Below are 26,547 nucleotides of genomic sequence, written 5' to 3'. Positions count from 1 at the left end.
TTTTGTTCTCTTGAAATCTAGAAGTTGCCATTACTTGATCAAATTTCTTGTTCCATTGCCTTGAGGCTTGTTTCAAGCCATAAATAGACTTATCCAACTTACAAACCATTGTCTCTTTCCCCTTTTTAACAAATCCAGGTGCTTGTTGCATGTAAATGTCTTCTTCAAGGTCTCCATTTAGGACTGCCGTCTTGACGTCCATTTGATGAAGTTCTAAATCAAAGTGTGCCGTGAAAGCTAGGATTATTCTCATGGAATCTTTTGTTGAGATTGGAGAAAATGTCTCATTATAGCCAATTATTTCCCTTTGCGTAAAACCCTTTGCCACTAGCCTTGCTTTGTGTTTGTCAATATTGCCCTGTGAATCTCTTTTTATCTTGAATACCCACTTATAGCCAACAACTTTTGTTATCCCAATTGGTTTTGGAACTAGACTCCACACATTGTTCCTCTTCATAGACTCTAGTTCTTTGTGCATGGTCGAACTCCATAACTTTGATCATGCACTTGTTATAACTTGATTGTAAGACAAATGATCATCTTCATCACCTATGGTATGTTCAATCTCATTAAGATACACAAAATCTGGAAGCATAGCCTTGCGAACCCTCTATGATTTTCGAACATTTAATTTTGAAGTTGCAGTAACTAAAGCATTCATAAGATCATCTTAAGTTAGTTGTGCAGGTGCATGTATTTCATTTTCTTGAGCAGCTGCATGGGGAACTTATTCCTTGTTCATTATGTCCTCTTCCTAGGATGTATGTAGGTTGTCATGAGAAGGTCAAGCCTGCAAATCAATGGGAATAGTGATAGTAGTTGCTTGCTGATCAAGTAACTCACTATCATGTGGGATTTCTTCAAATTCTAGGGATATGGCTGTTGATGTACTTATGTCAGTCTCATCCTCATTTGTGAGAAATTTTTCATTATGTGTTTCCATGACCCTCGAGTGACTGCTAGGGCAAAAGAACTTATACCCTTTAGACTTCTCAAAATACCCAATGAACTTGCAACTGGTGGTTCTCGGATCAAGCTTTTTCTCAGTTGGATTATAAAATCTAGCATCGGCATTACAACCCCATACACGAAAGTGATTAAAACTTCGTCTTCTTCCCGTCCAAGCTTGGAATGGTACCATGTTAAAGGACTTGCTTGGTACATGGTTCAATATATAGTGTACAATTTTCAGTGCCTCTCCCCAGAGAAACAATGGGAGCTTTGAATGTCCAAACATGGACTTGATCATGTCCTTTAGAGTTCAATTCCTTTGTTCAGCAACACCATTTTGATGAGGAGTCCTAGCGGTAGTATATTGAGCCATGATGCCATTTTGTTCCAGATAAGTTGCAAAAGGTCCTTTGTGTTGACCAGCCTTAGTGAACCTGCCAAAATACTCACCACCTCTATCAGATCTTACAATTTTAACGTGTTTTTCTAGTTGTTTTTCAACTTCTAAATAAAATGATTTAAAACAATCCAAGGCTTCAGATTTTTCAAAAATGAGAAAAACATATGCAAACTGTGAAAAAGCATCAATAAATGTTATGAAATATGACTTTCCACATATGGTTTTAATTGGAAAATGTCCACAAATGTCAGTGTGTATAATTTCTAATAGAGATTGGCTACAGTGTGACCTATATTCCTAGTATTGGTGAGTTTTCCTTTAAAACAATCAATGCACTCTTTAAAATTGTTGAAATCAAGTTGTGGCAATAAATCTTATTTCATAAGGGTGATGATGCTTTCTTTAGAGATGTGCCCCAAACTCTTGTGCCAAAGCATTGAGGTTTTTTCATGAGTGAGCACTTGTTTTGAACCAACACTTTGAACATTAAAATATTCAATCTCATAAGTACAATTCATTTGCCACATATCAACTTTAAGATAAGCTTCACCAAGTAATTTTTTCATATTATTTGAATGGAAAAACTTTACACTTTGACCGTCACCCACAAATGTAAAGCCGGATTTAACTAGCTTAGATGCATAAATTAAATTCCTTCGCATTGAAGGTATATAAAGTACTAGACTCGAATCTAAAATAAAGATAGATGAAAGAACTAACTTGACACTTCCTATGGATTTGACAACAACTTTGCTCCCATTCCCCACATAGACATTGTAGATTTCATTGTTTATCTCCCTTGTTTTTGAGAAACCTTGCAAATAATTAGTTATATGAATAGAACAGCCTGTGTCAAACCAACAACTTTTAGGAGGGAAATAAACTAAATTAGACTCAACACACACAAAAACATTTATTTCATTACCTTTCTTAACAAGCCAATTTTTTAAGCCATTGCAATGCTTTCTTAAATGACTTGTTTCTTTTCAAAAGTAACTCTCCTTCTCTTTCTCAGTTTCTCAGTTTCAGTTTTAACAAGCTTTATTTTATGAGATCCCTTAGAGGTGATGTTAGCATATTTAAATGAAGAAGAAATTTCTTTCTTTCTTCTTCTTACCAGCAACCATTGTTGAACCTTGAGTGAAGTCCTTTTTGCATTTTTCTCCTTGCACAAAACTCACATCCACTGAATTGTCACTCTTGAGATGATCTTCTTCTTGCGCACACATAGAAATCAGTTCATTGATGCCCCATTTATCTTTCTGAGTGTTGTAAGAAACCTTAAGTTGCCTATATTTTGGAGGCAAAAAGTTCAAAGCTATATGAACTAAGAACTGGTTAGTCATGGGTACCTCAAGGTCCTTCAACTTTTGAGCAAGATCAACCAATTTGAGAATGTGTTCTCTGATACTTCCATCACCATCAAACTTCATGGCAGTAATTTGACTAAGAAAAGTCCCAGTTTTAGCCTTTTTAGATTCTTTAAACTTTTCCCCAACTGCAAAGTCCTTTGCATTATCTTGTTTTGGAACACCCCCTTTAATTGATTGAGTCATCACCTTCCTCATAATCATCAATGACATTCAGTTTGTTCTCTCCCACTTTTCAAATTTTTCCTTATGATCTACGGTAATAGCTACAGGTTTTTCTTCCCTTAACGCCAAATTGAGATCCATAAGGCCAAGAACCATTTCAACATCCTCCTTCCACTTCTTGTTGTTTGAACTAGTCAAAGTCTCAATATTGTTGAAATTGAGGGATGTCATGTGAGGAGCTGCAAAATCAAATATTAAGTTTCATAGTTGTTAGTCATTAAGTGTCAACAAACAAAAGGAAATATTTCGCTTAATCTTTTCCCAAAACATAATCGTATAAGCATAGTATAACCATTTATACTAGATTTGCATAGCCAAAATATTAAACACAAGGGCAATTTACATAACTCCAACACTTTTGAGCAGATGAAGAAAGCAATCTTGTCAATTTAATACTTCACTATACACTGATTCATTCGTTAACTTGAATAAATAAACACTTTTGAGCAGATTATTATTCACTTGATACAAACAAATCACATGTCCAATTACTTAGACAGCAAGCCAAAATCAACAAACTAAACACTTTTGAACAGATTAGGTGTTGAAGTCCTTGTTTACGATTCAAATCGTATATATCAGTTTGGTTTTGACAAATAAAATATGAATCCAAGTTCTTCTTGATTGAATTTCCAATATTGTAATTGTTCTTTAAATGATGGTCTCTGCACAAAGTAGCAAACACAACTGGAGGTGTACATAGTTGATTATATATAATGATCATACAAATTTAATTGTTAGTATGCAGCGGAAGCATTTAACCATGTACAAAATCCAAATAAGGAACCCTAGCCATGTTGGGTTGGCTCTAATAGCACATGTAAGCAATATATAAATATATGAACTACAGCAATGTAGAAAACCAACTCAGCACTAGGATTACCGATTGAATATCAAATTCACAATAATTGATATACAACAACATGCAATCTGATAGAACGACTTACCTGGAGATATCACCATTGAATAATTAACATAAGAAGTCATCTACTTTCAACACTCAATAATACTCCTCTCTAAGTGAATAGGGTTTTAGATGTTAATAGAGCGTATGTGTGGAAGCAGGGACTTCATCTATTTGTACAACCATACATATGGCTAAAGATTCACTCAGTCCAGCCTATTATCAGAAAGAGTGATAATCCCTATCTCTTTAACAAGTTTAAGTCCTATCATGACTATCCATATTAGTATATACTCAATAAGGATTTAAATAGATCAGCTGCAATATTTAAAACTCCACGACTCTTATTTTACTAAGGCTCTTAAGACTCCTTGTGTTTCACATAACCAGTACAACTAGTAAGTGCCACCCAAGTAATCCAGCTATAATCTCATTGTCATTCAAACAAGGTTTTACAATCATGTCCTACATTGAGCCCTCCTTCCATTGCAGCATCACGATCATTTCCATCAATCCGGCTTGGATACGCTTTAACAAGTGACCTCTCATTTGAAAATGGAAAACTTGATGTTCAGATGTTACCTATCAATTCTTAATTGGTCTTTTCTTTTTCTACATTTCCAAACAATAATACTTTTCTTTTTATTCGTTACAAAATGAGATTACTTTATTACATAATAATTACAAAATATTTCTCATCAAATTAGGATAGATCTCCTAAAAGGTACAACCATATTACCATATATATACATACATACATACATACATATATATATATATATATGTGTGTGTGTGTGTGTGTGTTTATCAGCTCTTCTTTTTTCCTTCACCTTTTCATGTATGCACGTACCTTTTGTACTTGGGGTATCACTTGACTTCAGAAAACTATACAAAGAAAGCCATGCTATTTTGGCCTCAGCGTCGTACTTAGATTATTTTATATGTATCATCCCCGCAAGAACTCTGGATTGCGTATAAGGCTTTGACATTATTCTTCCAATCCTTACGTTCAGCCTCAGCATCTTCTTCTCTAGGAAGTTCATAGGTGCCTTTGACAATGTCCCAAAGATCTTCAACCAACAAGTAGGTCTTAATTCGAGAATTCCAATCGTCATAGTTCTTACGGTTAAGAACTGTAAGAACAACTGTAGCTGCCATGTTCAATCTGCCTATTTATTTAATGAGATTTTATGTCAATTAAGCGGAAAAAAAAGGGTGTGATAAAAAAAAGGGGTGTGATATCGACACACCTCATTTTACTTCTCACACACCTTTTTAATTTTCGACCATCGGATTGGATGAATTGAAGAAGATCAACGAACATAAATTATCAAGGGGTGTGTGGATAGCACACCCCAAAAAAAAAGTAAGAATAACAAAATGAAAGAGAGTCGGTTTGTCTAACAACACTTGAGGTGGGCCTATTCTCGTGCATGTATTGTATGCATATAGATTAGTAAGAGATGACACCCTTTACTTGATTGCAATTGAAAGAAGCACTTATCATTCAGTTTCGATGTTAATAAGTCATGTGAGCATTTTTCTAAGTAAAAAAAAAGCCCACTAATAAATAAAATAAACTAATAAATTTCAACTCACCTTATTCTAATAAAGAAATAAATAAAATAAAGTATTTTATTCTATGTGCGTTTATATTTCCATTTTTTGACTTCCAATTCAACTCGCCTTCTAGCTTGATCTTCAACAAAAGGGTAACAAAGGGGAAGCAACAAGATCCAAGAAGGAAAACAAACCGAAGTACCAATCTGGCAAGCAAGAACCAGCAATCCAAAACATAAATAAATTTGAAATATATGTCTCCAAAATGGTTACATGTTTTGGAAGATCAAAAGAAAATGAAATCAAATGAGAGAAGTGGAGAGAAGTTTATAGAAACTAGGAAGAATTTTATTCTGACGTGAGATGTGAAATTTGAACAACTACTAAGACAAATAAAGAATCTCATTATAAAGAAAGTTAAAGTTACACCATAAAACCAATTGACAATATGAGGAGTATCCCAACTTACTTATAAGTCCATGCAAGATTTATTCTTCCATCAATGTGAGATTTATTCTCAACACATTCTTATAAAAGAAAAAGCCAAAGTACAATCTCACCTTTATTTGTTGTCTTTTTATTTTTTTTATTTTTTGATTCTCATCTTTATTATCATATAACACGTGAAATTGGTGGTAGATGTGATATATATACAGCTTTCTCATACACATTTGATAGATTCTTTGCTTCTCCCAACATGCATTTGATTTTCTTCTCTCGAGTAGGAGCATCTTCAAAAGGTCTGGGCAATTGAACATGCTACCATTATCTTTACCATGTATGTACATATGCATTTAGTCCTGTAACCCCACATGTACCTTATGATTAATTACAAGGAAACAAAACATTATCAGGAAATACAGCTTGAATGAAGCTGGTGCTAAAGTTCATAAATCCGATGAGTGCGCGCAAGCACGCCCGGGGGAGGAGGCGTTGTTCATTGGAACCATGTAGGTTTACAAAAACCTAATAGTGTGGTGTGGTAATAAAACAGTAATGAAGCTAATGCTTATAATGTTCTATAATCCTGGTAAGACAGTAGGTTCATTGGACAAAAAGGTTTACTAACTAGTTTCTTCTTCTTCTTGCATTTGTGGAATTTTGGAAACAGTGGTTCATACAGGCTAACAATGGCGCAAATAAGTCAGAAACCCTTAACGTTCAGGTGACGGTATTCAAACAGCATGTTGCAAGTCTGACAAGTATGTGAGTTGTATAGTTAAGTGTTTCAACACGGGCCGAGGGGAATTTATTTTCGGACAGATGCAACAATCACTAGTGATGATATTGGTGAATTGTCTGGGTAACGTGAAGGACCCAAAAGGATCAACCTATACCAACGGCCGAACGCCAAAGATTCTCATTTCAGAAAAAAGACAGTATTCTCTAATGTTGGAAGGATGTGGAAGGAAAATTTGGAAGGACGAACGCCAAAAATTTGCACTTTACTTGTGTCTGTCCCTATCTTTCAGCCATACTGGCAATGATCTTGGGTGGAAGCTCATATGTTATATTGAAGATACAGGAGGGTCGATGTCTGAATACGCCTAAAAACCTTTTTTGAGTCATAAACAACCAAAAATGCAGCAGCCATTGTTGTTCAGGGCCGAACTGGCAACTTTGCTACTTACTGCACCTCCAAACAATGAACCTAAATATAAACAATGTAATGAAATTACAATTGAAAAACAGAGTACCTAGAGATGCAAAACCATTGTTCAAAAAATCCCCACCTAGCGCCGTCTAAGTCCCGTCTAGGTGCTAGGCGGCTGGTCACCTCTCTGATTAATAAAGAAATGGCACCTAGAACTGCTTTGGCGCCCGCCTAGAGTGCCTAGATGCCTGCCTAGCCCGCCCAAACCAACCTAGGCACCATGCCTAGGTCGCGACTCTCACTTAGACAAAAAATAGATAACTTTCATTTTGCATTTTATTTTATTTTTTATAAATTGTGAGAGACTTGTTGAATACTTAGATTAACACACACTACATGTTGTCCCCTATATTTTCGTTATGTTCTAATACTTTATAATCCATGTCATTATATTTTGCAATTTATGCATCCCAATGCAATTATGTATCTTTTAAGTATTATGAAAATAAAATAAAACACTTATTTATATGATATATAATAGATTTTACTTAAATCTACCTAATCCGCCTTGGTCCCTGCCCAGATCCTGCCTAGGCATTAGACCCCCAGCCCACCGTCCGACTAGCGCTTAGCCTTTTTTAGAACCATGTGTAAAACATACCTGGACAACAAATTGAAAGCAGCAATCGAGTTTTGTTGCAAAATTTGGTATATATAATGGAGGAGCATAATTTGGTATATATAATGGAGGAAATTAAGTCTCAAAAACATAAGGGAAAAAGGTGAAATTTGCCGCCTGATACACTTTGATAAACTAGGGTTGCTAATTGCTATAGCTACAATCTCCTTCCAATGGTACATGATTTCCAGAAAGCTAGCAATTGAACTCGAGAATTTTAGTCTCGGTGTTCATTCAACCTCTACACTTCGTAATGCTTCTCAAAGAAGTATATGATTTGGACGCCACGTTGTCCTCATTCAACCTCTACACTCTTTTCAGAGATACTGGATTAAGCATCTCATTGGTAAAGAGTAAGCGTACAATTCTTTATATAAAACGTAAAGGACTAGAATCTAATACAAATTCTGATGAAAAATATAAAATAAAATAAAAAAATTGACACTTAATGAAAGGGAAACAAAGGAAAGGGCAAGATCAAGCCATCAAGGAACTTGGCCTAGTCATGCATTACAGGAAGCTTCCGGGTTGAATGCTAATGTGTAGTGGATGGTTAATTCCGGGGTTTTGGTTTTTTCCAACCACCTTGTGTGGGTTTGGAGAATAAGGTTACTATTGTAGTTTGATGACCAAACTTTATGCGTAATTCGACTCACCAAATCCATTCATCCTTTGATTAAAAAGAAAAAGAAAAAGCTTTCGGATTGAGAATATTAGTTGATTGAAAAATTTCTTTTCAATTTGTCGAAATGAGTTGAAGGTCCATTACTCAGAGCTCTTCTCTAGCTTATATATTGATGAGGAAGCTTTGGTGTTCTTACTTGCATAGTGCGAGCGAGGGCAAATTGGACCTGTTATCCTGACCATCTACGAGCCAACGTGGGAAATTCGCCACAACAGTTGGGTGATCGTAGGAGGGCACGTCGAGCAGTGGCTTGTTGGGTGATCGTATGAGGGCACATCGAGCAGTGGCTTGGCGGCTGACAGGGATTATGGCGAATTCAAACACCGATATTTCTGAAAAATACTGACGTTACAACAAACTGGACCTCCAATGGTTGAATGCCAATAGCAAGCACAGAATATGAACATAGGAAACACAATGCATAATCCACTAAATCCATTTTTCATTAAATCCAAATTTGCCCAAGCAGAGATACATACTCCACCTGCCAATAATACTTCCTCCAAAGTAAATCGTGAATCCTCCATGAAATCACCGTAGCCGCACTGTACTTAGGAAGTACTTCCTTTATTAATTCTAGAACAAGCATGGTATCAAAACAAATCATCACAACGGGGAATTGCTGCCATCTGATGTCAGTAGCACCTTGTATAAATCTGGGCGGCGATCACGGAATACTCCCCAGCTATGTCTCTTCCATTTGATTTTGTCTAGGTCAAATTGTGCTACTAGTACAGCTTCCTCCTTATCATTAGCAGTTGCAACAATTTCTCCAGTGGGTCCTGGACATTGAATTATGCAAATCCACCAACTTTTTAACAGTCCAAATCAATCAAGAAAAAGACTGATTATATTGGAGGTAGTTTCAACTTTCAACTCTTAAGTTAAAAGAAAACCTGAGAAAAATACCTGCTATGAAAGAGTTACCATAGAAAGTGATCTCACTCTTTCCGTGCTCGGTCTCGATTATCTCCTTTCCTATACGATTTGAAGTTACTACAGGGACCTGTAATTCATCAAAACTGGATTTAGATTACATTCTTTGGCAATAATTCAGTATGAAAAAGCTTTCAATTTGTCCCCATTTATTTGTTGCATCTTTTGGGTGGCGAATATTGATTCAAGGCAGTCGCCACTTTTAGAAAATAGAGACCAGAGGACGAAAAAACACTTCGCTCCGTATATGAGCCACTTAAATGAATAATGACAGACAAACTAACCTCATACCAACTACAAAACTTTATAAGTCAAAATTGTAGTCTGCTCCTTGGCCCTCCTTAGTACCAAAAAGAGAGAAAAGAAAGGAAAAAAAAAACAGTATCCAAACTACACTGAAAACACTTACCACATTAGCCCCAGCATGCCCTTGCATCACTCGCCTCCAGTGATCCCGAGAATCAAGTCCTCCATCTTGAGGTTCGGAACCAATAGCAGTTGGGTAGAACAATATCTCTGCACCTTGAAGAACCAAACACCGGGCAGCCTCAGGGAACCACTGATCCCAGCAAATTGCTGCCACAAAATGAAGTACTAGCAGATTTAGTTTTTAGTCTTCACACTAAATATTCCGTTTGTCAATACACAACAAATACAAGGCTCCATGTGAATTTACTATCCAGTACAGAAAGATTGCAGAGTTCAAATAAAGCCCAGAGAATATTGTAGAAAAATCGTGAAATTAAAGAAGCATCTAATTAAAGTTTTCTCACCAACTCCAATGGTTGCGAACTTGGTCTTGAAAACCTGCTTAACAACAACATTGCATCATTAATCACCACCAAAATAAAAGCAAGCTAAATAGCATTATGCATAGATTGTAATTGTATTAAGCACCAACCTTGAATCCAGTGTCACCTGGATTGAAGTAGAACTTTTCCTGGTAGCCTGCAGCAGAAAACTAGCGGCTGTTATTAAAGGTAACAGGTGAAATCAAACAAGAAGAACATTATGCTACTTGAATACCAGGTCCGTCTGGGATGTGGGACTTCCTATAAAGTCCAAGATCTGCCCCATCAGCATCTATAATGGCAACTGAATTGTAATGAGCATTATTTGCCTCTTCGAAAAAGCTAACTGGTATTACCACACCCAACTCTTTTGCAAGTATTTGCATCCTACATAGCATGCAATTAAAATATCTAATTAAGTATTACTGCCCGAAAGGTGTGTGCAAGTTCAATTAAGAAGCTTTTCTTAACCTCTTTTTCTACTTTTTTTTTAAAGGTTCTCCTGATATGTTGTAAAGCTACATTGCAGCACTCTCACCTAAGAATGGTTGGATGATCCTTGTAAGGCTTTGCTCGCTGAAAGAAGTCCTCCCTTTGTGCCTGACAGAAGTAATGTCCCTCAAAAAGTTCCTGAAAAAATCATTCAGAAAATGCTTAAAAAATGTACATTCAATCATAAGTTTATGGAAAAATTTCTCCTCAAAGCATATTTATCTGCGTCATTTAAACCCCCACCCCAAAAATACATATGCCTCGGTTTTACCATAACCATATATTAATGGAAGTCTATCATTGCCCAAAACAAGGTGCTAAAAGGCCACAACAAATACATGCACATAATATTTGCAAGCACTGCATGCAGCAGTGCTTGGAACTTCATTCTATCAATGAACAGAAGAAACACCCATTACTGGATGGAAGCACGAAAGTTTAATTATAATTTATAACCTTAGTTTCATACTGATTGTAATTGAATATCAGTGACGTAAACCAAGCTTTTTCTACCATTAGGTGGAAAGATTTAATCAGAAACATTGAACTCAAATAAATGCTGCATGTCTCTCTAATGATCTTAAAATGAACACATCAATAAATTCATGAACATATGATTATTTTTAGAGCTGAAATGGCAGAATACAAGCCTAGTCGCTAGTCCCTCTGAGGACATTATGGGAGGAAACTATGAGGTACACGAACACCCTTTACGAAGTAATGACACATGTTGACCAGATTTATACACAACACCCATATGAACGTGTAATACATCTAAATCTTACTTACAGTACACAATACAGACTATAAGTAGATACAAACATATCATGCAACAAGTACGACACTACTTACTATACACAATACAGACTATAAGTAGATATATACATATCATGCAACAAGTACAACATGTCACACTGTGACCATCTTTTCTGTCATGGAAAAAATCAACAGTGAAGCCATTCCAGAAATTATTTGATTGTTGTCCAAAGGTTGTGTCAAAGAATTGATCAAAGTATTTACTATCTTAGGTTGAATGCATTGCCTCTTACTCTGCACCTTTTATGCTTAGTTAAGCTCTGCATATATACTTCTCATTTTAATTATCTATTAATACCTTTGAGAATGTATCACTATAATAAGCATGGCAAATAAAAGAAAGGGAAAAACAAAAGAGTTCAAAACTTAGAAAAACAAAAGAAACATCTTCCAAATTTGAAGTGTCATACCTGTATAAGAATGATGTTTGCACCCTTCGCATGGGCAGCTCTAACCAACCTGAATGGAAAGGATTATAAATTCAACTCACAAGATAATTGCTTTAGAGAAAAAGTTGCAGCATGAGGAAGAGCAAACATAACTTTAGGTCAAGGCTGACCTGGAGAGGACCCTGTTGAGGCAAGAGCCTCAAGACCTCAACTCTTTAGTTTAAATTAGCCCCCATCAAGATCCAAATCCATATATTTTAGGGGAAAAAATGTGTGCTCATTTAATCTCAAATTAAAATGGCCCAAGTTTCGGAAAAAACATCATCCAATACCCAACATCGCATGATATGCTTCGGATACAAAAACATTCCAATGAAGCTGGGACGAAATTAGTTGTAGATCAGCATATCATGTGAAACTCTTGACGCAAACTTGTGTGTTTGTGTGTGTGTCCAAATGAAAACTAAAAAAATTAATTTAGTTGATTTTTTTAAGGGATGATCCTTGAAGAGGACCTAAAGATAGGCAGTCTCGATTATGGCACCAAGCAATGTAATTCTTTCTTTTCTTAAAAGAAGGTCTTCCTCTTTTGAAGCCCTACACAGCCGCACTAGAATGCTCAAATGCATACTCTTTAAGTAATCTAATGAAATACATATCATGCTCTCAGTCAATGGATCAAAATCCAACTGTTAATAGGACAAAAGCTTGGATCATGTAAGCGAATGACACACTTCATATCAACCATTAGATTTTGATTCACATACACATACGAATCTTCGAAAGCATACACTTACGTAATTGATGGGCCACACATCATGATCCAATTCATTGGATCAAAGTTGAACGATTAATACGACAAAAAGCCTACTGACCACAGCAAGCAAACTGAACCTGAGTAAAGCAGTGTCTAGTTGAAATCAAGAGACATCCGCCATAACGCGAATAGAATCCATAGCAACCATTTACTTTTACTCTTATAAAAGGGTTTTCAGTATTGGCCACATTGAGAGGAATGGCAAAACAAACACACATATATAATTACACAATTGGAGTAATGTTGTGGATAAAAAAAATAATAAAATGGAATGATATTGGAAAAAGAAGAGCTACCCAGAAATCGAACCAGTACAAGAATTGTTCACACAAGGAAAAAAAGCTTATAGCTTTTGTGGGTCTGGTTCTCTAGTTGCAGAAATGCACATAACAAGTTCAAAAATTGCAAACTTTAATATATTGGGGGGAAACAAAACTCAGTAAATTTATTGAACAAATAAGATTAACTGAGTGAAGAGGAAGAGGAAGGAATGAAAAGAGAGACCTTTCGGCGGTGGCGACGTTGGTGGCGACGTCGTCGGTGCAAGCGAACTGCAGAGCTGAGACCACCACCTCCCTCTTGCCCTTCTCCATTTTCTTTTCTCTGTGAGGATTATGTTCGAACAGAGGAGAAAGGAGAGACCTGCGAGTGCGAAAAAGTGTGGGGTTTCAGCCCTTCAGGTTCGTCGACCGAACACGTTAATCATTTCGTTTTTTATTTTTTATTTTTTATTTTTTTGAAGTTATTGTAGATACAGAAGCTTTTAAGGGGAAAAAATAGAGATATCCTCTTAACGGGTGTCCCCCATTTGATTTTAATGAAATTCTGTGGTTGAGATTCTGTTGCTTATGATTTAATCTCAACCATAGAATTTCATTAAAGTCAAATCTAATGGTTACGAGGATGTCCCCATTTTTTTTTTGAAAAATTGAATCCATTCCCATAAAAGGCCTGTGTAAATATTTAACAAGATTTTCTTCTTTAAAAAAAAAATAATAATAATTAGTCTTTAGTTTTTTAAAAGGTGAAAACAACAATTAAAGTTGAAATGATTATCAAACGATCATTTAAGTATTTTTTATTCCGAGTTTTGAAATGAAAAAATTATCATAGATCTCTGTGATTAGAATACTAAAGGTCCTACCATTTTATTCCACGCATTATAAGATACTTTAGATTTTTAAACATTATATTATAATTTTTGTTTTTTATATAAAATATTAAAATTTTAAAATATCCTATACTTCTAAATATCATAGAAAGTTCACCCCAAAAAAACTCAACCCAACCCACTAGGATGCCTAAAAGAGGTTTGTATGTGTATAGTGATCTTTTTTAATGAACAAAGCTCTATGGTTCCCATTACATTTCCATCCGATTGCATAAATTTATAGAGAATTGTAGCATCTTTTTGTTTATCAATGACAGGTGGCTCGAGTGCCGAACACAATGATGAAACTGTTTATATGGTTTAAATCACAAGGGCACTGGTACACTCTCAGCATCTTGACGTACTGTGTCAAAGATACAAATCATAGACAAAAACTTAGAGAGTACTGACACGAAATGTCACGATGGCCTGCTATGTAAGTCATTCAAAACCACATGCGAAAAATACACAAATTAACGAACCTGCTGTGCCCCGGTAACATTCCAACCTGCTAACACAATCAACAGTTCAACACCCTTCTCTACCCATTTGTTAGCATAATGGAAAACACTGGCACTGGAAAACCGGGTGCTAAACACCTTTCATTTATGCAATATATTTCCCGAAACAGAAAAGGTCATGAGAATATTGCGGAACTGAACACAGTATGCATCCGGAACACAAACAGAGAAGGTTCACAGTTTGGATTATTCCTCTGCTCTACCAGAACGAGCGATGACAACTCATTCTTCAATTGTCGATATCAAATTACATCAATCTCAGTCCTGCACTTCTTCCTTCTTTCCACTAGCTTTGAGGTACCAACCCAGAGAAGCAGCAGCAGTCATAACACCAGCTACAACAGCATAATTCCGGTACTTGTCTGTCGATACCTTGGCAGTTGATGCTCCAGAGGAAGAGGCACTTGGTTTGGCATCAGAGACTGAACCCCCTGAACTTGCAGCTGGTTTCTCTTCTGGTGTAGGGCCCTGAAAATGTTCAGATCATCGACCATATTAATTGTGGTATCAACTTGACAATACCTTTCCAACTAAATCCAAGAGGCTGGAACCAAAAATAATAACCAGAACGTAAAAATCAAAATTAATTTTGTGATAACCATGATAAATATGTGATCAGCAATGCAAATGAAAAGTTGATAAACCAACAAATTGTATCTAAATCGCAATTTCTGTAGTTTCAGTTTTATCGGCCGTTTCCGAAGGGACACGAGCCGAATAATTATGTGCACACAAATGTATCATCCCCTAGTTGTATTATCTTGTTTTTCAATTTTAAAATGCTTCATTGAAAACTACAAAAGCCTTCAAAAAATAATTCAATTTTCAAAATGCTGAAATCTGTTCGCTAAAATAAATAAGGAATGCTTTACATTCTAAAGTGATAAGCATCCAAGATTGCCCAAGTCTCAAAGAACATAAAAAGTAAAACATACTGATCATACCTTACGAGCAAGCTTCTCCAGCTTCTCTTGCTCGGTTTTCTGCAAAATAACAAACAAACAATAACAGGGAGAAGATGTACCAGAATAGCATTGCAAAATATGATAAGGAAACAGACAAAATCAAAGCAATCATTCACACATCATATAATATATCAACATATTTATAAGTATCTATGCACATAGGTTTCTTCACAAATAGAGTACCACAAACTTCCAAATGTGTGGGACTGACAACAACGATGAGATCCTATGGATCTAAATATCTGAAACGGTAAAAATGAATGTAAATTTTATTTAGAAACAGCCAAAAGTCAAAGGAGAATTAGAAGCAAATCAAGATCTTAAAACTGTTGGTGCAGTTGGCTTTCAAACCCAAAATGAATGTAAATTTTATTTAGAAACGGCCAAAGGAATGGAGATAAATAAAAATAATGGGAATCATTCTCAAAGGAAAAGTGGGTAGTATTCTCTCCTCCATTGTCGTCGCAATTGAAAGAATCAAATTCAATCGGACTAACACATTGTTAATCATCACAAAGAAACCCCCCACACCAAGTTACCAACTTGATAATCAAGATTTAGAATAAAGAAAACAAAGAAAGAAATAAAGGTATCTCGAGAATAACTAACAATATTTTATGGAAACCAAACCCAAAATGATTAACCTATGAACAGTGACTTAAGAATTGAGATCCATCACATGTCACCACTACCCAGTTCATGTGTTGCTTTTATTTGGGCCTATGACGTTCACATGCAGATGTACAAGTTCAAGATATAAGTACAAGATTGATGAAAACAAAATTCAAATCCTTTGGTAGTCGAAAAGGAAAAGTTCAGGATTTAAGCTCAGAGTGGGATGTACTCATCCATTTTGAATAAAAAAGAAATCCATTATGTAACTAGCCGAGCCAAAGAAGAACTTTTTTTCACCAACTCTTTTTCATTGCTTACGAAAAAACCCCTTTCATAGGTACATTGTTACATGAATCTCAACAGACCCACAATACGCTCGAGAAATTCTACAAACAAATTGTGACATCTAATACATCAATCATGTGACATAGAAAAACTAAAACACAATGAACCATCATATACATGTCTAAATTTCTTTTTATTACATTAAAAAAATATATATAGAGCCTCTTCATCATATGTGCTTGTAATTAGATCGACTTATTTAGTATTCCTTTAACTTGGCTCTTGCATCATTTACACCCAACTCTAAAAAGTGCTTACCAACTATATGATTAATACTTAGGTATACGATATACTGACTGATACATTCCTCCAAGTATTTCTTCGGATTCTTAATCAGTTTGTTATTTCATATTCCCAAGACAGACCAGTGATTTACATAAGTTCAGCTCCTAAATAAAGACGTTTCCATCATCCAACAACGATCCTCAGCACTTGATCTATGTCCAAGAGGAAATTAATACAAATGCATGACAAATAAGCAGCCAAACAATTCAAAGGAAAAGCATAAGAGAAATATCCAGGGAATTTAAAAATGACCTTGATGTAAACATTCTCTGCAGCTTTTTCCTCCTCCCCGAGAACTTTTCCACTGCTTGAAAACCTCCGAGGCACAAACCTTGCAGCCATCCTTGATGCCATTGTAGTTGATTATCCTTCCTAAAAATGGTATTATGGATCAAGAAAAACACTTTTACTTTTTTATTCTATAAGCTATATTTTCAATCCTATAACTTCTGAAATACAAAACATAAAAATTGTAAACTATGATACTCAAGATAAATTTTCTGATAAACCCAATTGTCATATTGTTTAACTTGATTAAAGAACCCTTAAATCCATCTATGTGTAACCTATTATCAAGCTGTATTTAAATTTCCATACGCACAATACAATGATCTCTATTGTACCCTCCCCCCACCCCGGTGGAAAAACAAAACTATTAAAGGACCCAATAGCACGTCTTCCGAATCCAATACTAATCAACACCATTTACAACCCACGGCCCTCATCCCCTCACCCAAAAGAAATATAACACAAACAAAGAAAGAAGTGAAATGCCTCGGTCAAAGGCAGAGCCTGTAACAGACAACCGCCTCTCCCAGTGGTCGAGAATATTACATATTACCATCTCCCTTAGGTCTCGAAGGTCTGTTCAAATGCATATCACCCAGATTTCATATATTTAACACAAACAAGGGAACGACAGCAGCTTGTACCACACTCCATTAACTTTCGAAAGAATCGAAAATTTTCTTTTCACCATTTATAGCCCATAACTAAACAAAACCTTAATGAACTGTGCCTTGACGTGCAAACAATTTCCTTTGTTATAACCCCATCCATTCCAATAAATTTAAATTACAGAATCACAAGCAATTAAATGTGGTATAAACAATTATAAAAAAATTATTAATTAATCGAGCTTCCATTTTTACAAAAATTAAGAAACTGGTGCAGCATATATAAATTAAACCCTAAATCAACGGCACTGAAAAAATTAACGAAAATTGATTCCACGAATTCCATCGGAGTCACACTGGCAGCGGCGGCTGACATCAAACAATTAGGCAACTCGATTACAAACCCTAGAAATGCAAGAAACATACAGGCGATGAGAAATGTTGCAGAGAAATGGCTTACCAGACGAACGCTTGTAGCGATTGAGACGAGAGAAGAAGAATATGGTTGCTTCAGGTGTGTTTGGCTATTGGGCTACCGCAGGGTTTATAAAGGATGGATGGACTGTGATGGAAGTAATTTTGATATTTATTCTTTATTTTTTGAGCTGGACCGGTGGCTCGGTTCATTTACTATTCATAGTTTTTGTCCTCCCACCTAAACCAAATTGAAAAGAGGAATTGTACCTGAGAGTCGGGGTGGGCATAAAAATCGTGAAACCACAAAATCGAATCAAATTGAGACAAAATAGTTCGTAGAAAACCGGGTTGACCAAAAAAATTAACCTAGGTTAAAAAACCGGAGCAAACCGGTCATATCCATTTCTGATTTCAATTTTCATGTTGGCTTAGAACCGTATCAGGCCTTAAATATATATTTAATTTAATAATAATAAATCTCATTTTACTCTTGGCGTTCATACGCACAGTGCTTTGCCTATTCTGCCCCTGCATTATTTCTTTTATTTCATTTCTGCCATATGGGATCACACTTCTTCTTCCACCTCTTCTTTCCCACTTCATTTTAATTCCAACCAAAAACTCCTGCTCGAACAATAAAATTTATGTTCCAGCTCTTCAACGACGAACCCAAACATTAACCTGAGTATCGTGTGGGACCACCTTGTATTGCTAACAGTATAAAAATTCATAATCTCGTAGCAACTATTGACAATTTTTGAAGCCACAACTTTACAGTCAATGTCCAATGTAGAGGCTTCAACTGCATGGTTCTTCGCAGTCGATTAAACCGTAAACCAAAAAAAAAAAAAAGAAGGAAGAAAAAAAGAGAGTTAAAAAGGTAAAGAACAAACAAATCATAATAAATATTATATTTTGATGCAAACATATTTAATTGTCACTGCAGAGAAATATACTAACTGAAAATAGCTAAACTATCTGAACCAACATTTAAAAAACACTTGACCCATGTAAGAAAAACTGAACACAAAAAATATAACAATTTAAACGCAAATCAAGAAAGTAATAAATAGGAAAAAATCGCAACCTACTTATTATCGTTATAATCTCTAATCAAAATAATAAGACAATGACGACTCATCACTTCATCAAGCAAGATACAGTGCAGTGTGATATTTTTGAACAGTTTCAGGAATGCTTGATTTCCATATCTTGCACACACGGATCTTTATTTTCTCCGCTTTTGTGTATGGATGCAGTTGAGCAACAGGGGTGACCTCTACGCTTTCCATTTAACCTATCCAAAGCAAATACAAATTTTATAAACATAAGAATTGCACAATACAAATTAAAAAAAAAACATTAAAATAAGGACTGATTTGTTTAATTCTTAATTGAGCAAATCATTAAATAATTTCAAACAACACTGTTACAAAACTAACAACCACAATGTAAATTGGCTAATGCAAAAGACAAGAAGCAGTCCGAAAAGAAATAAGCGAGTTAAAAACAACTAACAAACTAAATTTTGCAAAAAAAATACACTAGACATGACAACAACTATGATACAACAACTATTATAAACAAGTCAACACTGACCAAAGCAGCAAGATTGTTGTTCCAAAATGGACACCCAAAAAAGCACCGCATAATTTGTGAATAAAACAATAACACATAATTACGTTTTAATTTTGCTTCCATGATCTTAATAATCAGGTTTTCATTGTTTTGCACACACACCAAACTTGATTTCTTCAATGCAGATCCAGCTTAGTCATATAAACTTTGACCAGCAAATTACACACAGATATTACAAACGAACGAAGTTTTTTTTTAAAACAAAATAGGTGTCCAAGGATGGGGTACTATTTACATAGATGTAAAAATTCATTTTCAACCTTATTTACAATGAGGAACAAAATTGTCCAAGGGTAGAGTTGACACACCCTGATCCTATAATCAAGGCGTGCTGGCCGTCACGTGAGTGTGACATAACCAAAAGTGCGGTGCAGAAGCAAAGGATATGAGAAATACGAAGGAATAAAAACCAACTACTAGCAGTAATATCCAACTAGCATACTAGAGTGAGTTTAAGAGTGCAGTACACAATTTCAGAGCATAAAAGAAACTAGGTGCAGTCAAGTAGGACTATAATTAAGTTACAACACCCGTAGGTGAGTCCTACATGCAGGAAGTTTGTCAGAACGCCGAAGAAAACCTCGTGAGCCACCAACTGCTAACTAGAACCTGGAGGGGCGCAAAAACAAAATTGAGTGGGTCAGTAAAACCAAAGTTTTCCAAAGCATTTCATTAAAAACATTTCTAACCCCTCACTGTAAAACCTGTATACTTTCCCAGAAAATAACATAATAGTATATAAAACCTCATACGTCACAAATCACCAATCTATCACAAATCTAGGAACATGCCATGCCATAAATGTCAATAACAAAGCATGGATGCATTAAATAACAGGTGACATAATGAATCAACCGAAGACCCTGCAGTTGGTCCTGTACGGTTAATTCCATAGCTCAATATCCAACCCAGCCGGAGTCACCACGGTGACCTGTACGGCACTACTCTGCACATAAGTCGGAACTACCTGAAGTAGTATGTACGACAAGAATGGTGTAATAATACGCTCTAGTACTTCTCTCATCAATCATCTGGCGCGTAATCTAAGGTCACCTACTAGTCGGAACCACTTCTAGTGGTCTGTACGACTAGCATGTCGGAACCCTCACATGGTCTGTACGACATGCACCTACTTGGATCCAAGGTGAGCGTGCGGTGCGGTGAATAATATAATCACTAACACCAGGGGTGCAGGTTATGAGATCTCAACACAATTCACATCATCGATGATTCACATGATTAACATAAAACTCACCTAATACTCACATATGCGTCCACAGCACCAATTCACATATATATATGCATCAATATCAATTCATATAATTCATAATATGCATGCATGGCGTTTTAAAACGTACTTTCATATAAATTCAATTTCTGGGAAAATTAATAGTATATAGGTATATACTGAAAACAAACTGCCCACTCATTGGTAAGTCGATGGGTCGTAACCCCCGTGACGTCCCTGGATGCGCTTGTCCTCGGGATAGGTGTCACCTATATGCGAAACAACTATAAAAACGTTAATTTCATGCACATAACCAACAATTCGAAATAATTTCTCATACGGTGCTCAATTTGGGTATATGAATATACCACATCAACCTACTCGACGTCACGAACATCAAGAAATTTTTAGAAATTTTTTTTGAAGCGGCACGCGCCCCCACGCGCCTGGACAGGCACGGGTTCACGCTCCCCACGCGCGTCTTCTTCCTCAAGCTCGCCGGACTGAGTTTTCCGGTGGTCGGAAAACTGGAGATTTTTCAATCTCCTTGTTCTCCATCGTTTTTCAACCGTTTTCTTCGTATTTTATATCAAAATGAAGCCCTAAGCATGTAGTTTCACGTTATACTACTTTAAGGCTCTAAAAACTACAAAATCTCACCGGAAAATTTCCAAGAAAACCGGCCAACTTCGAACTCCGTGATCCCGACGTCCAAAACCTTCCAACGAACGTCCCCAAGCTTCGTGAGAACCTCCTAAAGCTCACTGTGAGCTTGGATTGTCCTAAAAATCAATCGTTACAAAGTTCATGAATAGTACCCAAATCGGACCTCGAGTTTTCAACGTGAAAACGAAGGGTTTCCTACCTGAAAATTATACCTTTGAGTTCGTAGGGCACTCACGAACACAATGGGTGCTAATCACCACTTCGATCCATGAAGTTTTGATGTCCTTGGGTGAGGTCCGTACAATTTGAAAGGAGAGAGAGAGTTGTGAGGGAGGAGAGAGAGAGGCACGGGATGAGTGAGAGAGGGAAGAAATTGTGTGTAGGTGTGGTCTAACCCAAACCATCACCATCCTTTTCTTTAACTCCCTAACCACAAAAAAATACAACCTTATTTTTTATCCACTTAATTTTTCCCAAAACTTAGGAAATATATGAATTTAGTCCAAATAATATGTCACACACACACATACCTTAGTACCCGCCAAGGGTAATTCCGCCATTTCACGTCCCCGATATATAAAATCCCGGAACGGGCTGTGACAAGAGTAATATTCACATGAGTAACAAAATAGATGTCCAAGGGTGGTGTTCTGCATTTCTTGTCACATGAAAGTTTTCTTTTGTCTGTTATATTACAAAGTGGAAATTGGAAGTTGTCAATGTAAGTAAATGACAGTCTTAGTGCAAATGAGAGAACAAAATATAGGTGTGGTTTGAAGTACAGATAAAAACAACGAAAATAAGTTGAAGAGTATTGCCTTATTTAATAAAAAAAGTCCTAAATTTTAAATCCTATATGAATCACGTTTATGAAACTATTCATATTCAAAGCAATCAATTCAATCATGCTCAAACCAATTATGTATAATATGTCAAGAAAATTTATAAATTATATTTGGCATGTATAAATTAGTTCTAATCATATAGGTTGGAGTTTTTAATGAGAGTTTGATATATCCATTTGGTCGTTTCTTAGAAAAAATGCACCTAATTCCTCACTATTACACGTTAAATCTTATGTTTGTACTCCTAAATTGTCTATAACAAAAAAAAAGGGTCAAATCGACATGCAAATAATGTTATAAACTGAAGAGTTGATATTTGTTTGTTCACGCTATGTACCACGACAAAGTTACAAATCTTGAACAAAGGAATAGTACATGATGTGAAAAGGCTGCAAAACTTGTATAAAAATTAGCAGAAATTAATGAGTAGATACCTTGGAGGATGATACTATGTTTGTTGAAAAACATATTTATACTAATCTCTCTTTTTTTTTTTTTTTTCTTTTGCACAAATTAGGTCATCATACTGTTGAAATACACCATTTTCTTTCTATTTCCTTTCTTTCATTTTGCCACCACTGATGGTGTTCATCACTCACAAACTAATGGGCTACAACGACACCATATCTTTAAACACTTGACATTCATAAAACATGCATCACCTTTTAAGAAGCTAACCACCTCCTTTAAAATCAATTTCTCACAAACAAATATGACTGTAACCTCAGCGTCACCAAACTCATTACCAAGAAAAAACATCTCACATTAAAACATCAAACAAAAACAAAACACAATACTACACACAACTCTCACAACACAGAAAAGCAAAAAATTTGCTCCTGCAGAAACCCCAAACAAAAAAGCCGAAAAGACTTACATTCAACACACTTGGCTTCCAAACCTGCACACAAAAGCACCAAAAAGTTTAGACTTTGACGAAACTAAAAACAAAACGAAACTAAAGATCCAAACCAACCAAATCAAAAACCCACACGACTGAGTTTTAGTATATAAAGATTTTGTTGGAATAAATTCGAAACACTTCAAAAAAATTCAGATCGGAAGTTCAAATTTGAAAAATATTTTGAAAAATATTTGAATTTAGATTTTGCAAGTTCAAATTTGAAAATTTTGCTTTCGAAATAGAAAACATCATTCCAACTTGCACCCTCTAGTTGTGAGATACATTCCTATGATCAAAGGGATTGATAACCAAACGACCCTTATGCAGTTTTCTCGAAATTAAGAAAATAAAAATATTGATCTAAGAAAAACCTTCATAATGCTCAAAAACGCATACGCTACTTAATACTACTACGGTTTAATTGTATTTATTTTCATTTGTAGTTAAGAGATCTTAAAATTTGATTATCGCTAAAAACGAATTTAAATCACATTTTTACTAACCAATTGTGAACTTTAACCCTAAAAACCCCACCAAGCCCAAACTGTATTTCTTTGCTCTTCTTTTCTAAACCCTAACTCTACCTTCTCCCTCTGAGCCTCTGACGGCTGCATCATACTCCACATTGACTCCAGAACCAGGCAACCCCTGCGAATCCGCGATTCTCCATCGCCATGGTAATTTTCTCTCCCTTCCGACCCCCAAAGTCTCTTCATTTCCCTTCTAATGCTTGCAAAAAATCTGAATGCCACATTTTTGTTCTTTGAGTTATGTAGATTCGTCGCTTAATTTCTTGTACTTGTTGTTTTTACAGGCTCCCAAGAAGGATAAGGCTCCCCCACCGTCCTCAAAGCCTGCCAAGTCCGGAGGAGGCAAGCAGAAGAAGAAAGTCCGTTTGTTTTTCCTATCCAGAATTTGTTTCTACTATTTGGGTCTTTTATTTGATTGTTTGGGATCATTATTGAAAGATTTCAGTACTTTCATGGAGTTTTGTGTGTGAAATGTGAGAAAATATTTTCATTTTTTTTTATTTTGTTTGATGGATTAACAGAAGTGGAGCAAGGGAAAGCAAAAGGAGAAGGTGAACAACATGGTTTTGTTTGATCAGGGCACCTACGACAAGCTGCTTTCAGAAGTTCCGAAGTACAAGCTCATTACTCCTTCCATCTTGTCTGACAGACTGAGGGTATGAATCCGAGTTCGAGTTCTTATTCTATGTATGGTTGTTTACATAGGGAGTTGTTATTCTGTATAAATGTCCCTTATTTTCGAAGTCTAAGTATCTGTTTCAGTTAGATAATGCTTAATTTTCAAAATGGATTTATAGTTTTTGGTAAACAAATTGACGAAAAGGTATCGTGGGTATCAATAAAGTGATTGAAATGATGCATGATCCTTTACAAGTTCATCCTTTTATCTCTTTGGCACTGTATCTATCTACTTACAATTTGTATTAGATAGATGGTATACTCGTCGTTAGTTCTTAATTTTTTATTTCTTTTATGATTATAGGTTTACAATGTAAATAATTTGTCAACTTTGTAAAAGGGTTTGTTCCAAGTTGTTGTTTTCACCCTGCTCTGTTTAATGGCATAATTACTTTCTCACTAAATTTTCCAAGTTGTTGTTGTTGTTTGGGAGCAGCCTCTCCATAAATGGGGGTAAGGCTAGCCGACATTCACCTCTCCCAGACCCTGCGTAAAGCGGGAGCCTTGTGCACTGGGTACGACCTTTACTAAATACACAGTATAGATGTAAATTTGTTGCAACTGTTGCTGTGCTTTGCTTGTATTCACCATCACGATTCACATTTTTACATGTCAAACAAAACTGGCGCAATTACTCAATGTGATTGGATAGTTATGTTGTATTTGTCATGTAATTTGTGCGCATATCGAGATTTTTATTCCCTCAGTTGAGCTTCAGAGCTAGCATTATATGCTTATGACTTCTGTTACTCTGTTCCTGCATGCATACTTAATCTCTTCTAGACGCAATTAGGAAAGTTTTCTAGCTGATTGTTTCCTAAAATAACCGACACTGATGAATTTAAGCTTTAAACTATTAGGCTTAATTTGGGCCGTGATAATTTAACCTAATGTCCTTCGTTTTAATAGAATATCAGGGAAACTTGTATTATTTTGCGGTAAATCAGTTTTCCTCTTTAGTGCTTAAGCAGCTGCTAATCCTTTTCCAGTCCTCATACTCTACTCCAATTATCTATTCTTCCAATGTTGGGTCTTTCTTTTTGTTCATCTCTCGTCGACTTTTGGACTGTTTATGTCACACTTTGGTTGGTAGGGTTCTGTTTTTTTGGCAAATCTGGGGACTAATGGAAAGCATTATAAGATAGTTCATTGCATCTATGATTCTTTTCTTCTCACTTTTCATCACGTCACATCACATCCTGTTGTTATTACTGATTGTCAACTGAGAAACTCGTATACTATATATCCACCCATGTTGTACTATGAGTCAAATCGTAATTAAGGATCATCATGGAAGACATAAATTCAAATGCTTTATAAGCATGCATAGGCAGTTAAAGTAAAAAAAATTGTGTTTTTTTACTGTCCAAAAGATCGTTCCTGAGAACCCCACTATCCCATGACGCTTAAACTCCATGTATAGCTGTTATAATGATTGGATTTCAAATGAAGGTTTAAGTTCTCCGCATATTTTGCATTGTGTTTTTAGTTGCTGATTATATTACAATTTCCAAGTCTTTAGCCTATTGGTCGATGAAGTGTTCATTGACATTGTCAACTTGATCGTAAAGTAACTAAAGTTAATTTCTTTTCTCTTGTTTCATTGTTTTATTTTTCTTCAGATTAATGGATCATTGGCTCGCCGTGCAATTAAGGATTTGATGGCAAGGGGTTCCATTAGGCTGATAGCTGCTCATGCTAGCCAGCAGATTTACACCAGAGCCACCAATACTTAAACGGGAAAGGTGTTTGTTTTTGGTCATCAAGGCGCAAGTATGCATTCACCTTTTTTGTGGTGATGTTAGGGAAAATCATTGTCTTTTACATTTACTATGGTGACTATATCCATCATTTCTTTTTGTCCTTAAGGGCCATACGTTTGTCTCCGCTATTGTCGACAGTTTATTTTGCACTACTAATGTGGAATCAGATAATGTTATGTGATGTAACTTTGCCCTTTTTGGTCTGATTTTGTTCGGAAACATTGTTGTGCCACTGAAAGTCCCCATTTTTGGTTCACTTGAAGTTCTTATTACAGCGGTTCAAGCGAATTGTTATGCTCTATAGGATTTATGATTTGTTCACTGTATTTGTCTGATTTTGTTGGGTACATGCTAAAGATGTTGAGATGCATAAAGTTTACAACATTGCAAAATATTAGGAAATCGTATGAGTACGTTGTCAAAGCATGATTGTCAAAGAAATTATCTTGTTGAAAAATGCTCATCTTATTGAAAAGGAAACTTCAGGGGTAT

General features: G+C 35.8%; 3 protein-coding genes across 3 annotated transcripts; 1 reads left to right on the top strand and 2 right to left on the bottom strand.

Moving 5' to 3' along the window:
* Positions 1-8,790: 8,790 nt before the first annotated feature.
* Positions 8,791-13,393, bottom strand: LOC103424556 (N-carbamoylputrescine amidase). Its single transcript, XM_008362641.4, has 9 exons — positions 13,114-13,393; positions 11,814-11,862; positions 10,634-10,725; positions 10,331-10,482; positions 10,206-10,252; positions 10,078-10,111; positions 9,714-9,880; positions 9,278-9,374; positions 8,791-9,150 (listed from the first exon to the last, which is right to left on the bottom strand). The coding sequence occupies exons 1-9, from the start codon at positions 13,200-13,202 to the stop codon at positions 8,975-8,977; spliced, it is 903 nt and encodes a 300-aa protein (XP_008360863.3). The 5' UTR covers positions 13,203-13,393; the 3' UTR covers positions 8,791-8,974.
* A 943-nt stretch (positions 13,394-14,336) lies between these two features.
* LOC103424546 (uncharacterized protein At2g27730, mitochondrial-like) lies at positions 14,337-18,222 on the bottom strand. Its single transcript, XM_008362631.4, has 4 exons — positions 17,847-18,222; positions 16,743-16,862; positions 15,225-15,263; positions 14,337-14,748 (listed from the first exon to the last, which is right to left on the bottom strand). The coding sequence occupies exons 2-4, from the start codon at positions 16,842-16,844 to the stop codon at positions 14,539-14,541; spliced, it is 351 nt and encodes a 116-aa protein (XP_008360853.3). The 5' UTR covers positions 16,845-16,862; positions 17,847-18,222; the 3' UTR covers positions 14,337-14,538.
* Positions 18,223-23,292: 5,070 nt separating this feature from the next.
* LOC114823948 (small ribosomal subunit protein eS25-like) lies at positions 23,293-26,311 on the top strand. The gene is made up of 4 exons (XM_029099913.2): positions 23,293-23,761; positions 23,899-23,973; positions 24,136-24,270; positions 25,915-26,311. The coding sequence occupies exons 1-4, from the start codon at positions 23,759-23,761 to the stop codon at positions 26,026-26,028; spliced, it is 327 nt and encodes a 108-aa protein (XP_028955746.1). The 5' UTR covers positions 23,293-23,758; the 3' UTR covers positions 26,029-26,311.
* The last annotated feature ends 236 nt before the right edge of the window (positions 26,312-26,547 follow it).

Source organism: Malus domestica, chromosome 03, assembly GCF_042453785.1.
Source record: "Malus domestica chromosome 03, GDT2T_hap1".
Classification (NCBI taxonomy): Eukaryota; Viridiplantae; Streptophyta; class Magnoliopsida; order Rosales; family Rosaceae; genus Malus; species Malus domestica.
This window is presented reverse-complemented; position numbering and strand designations above follow the sequence as displayed.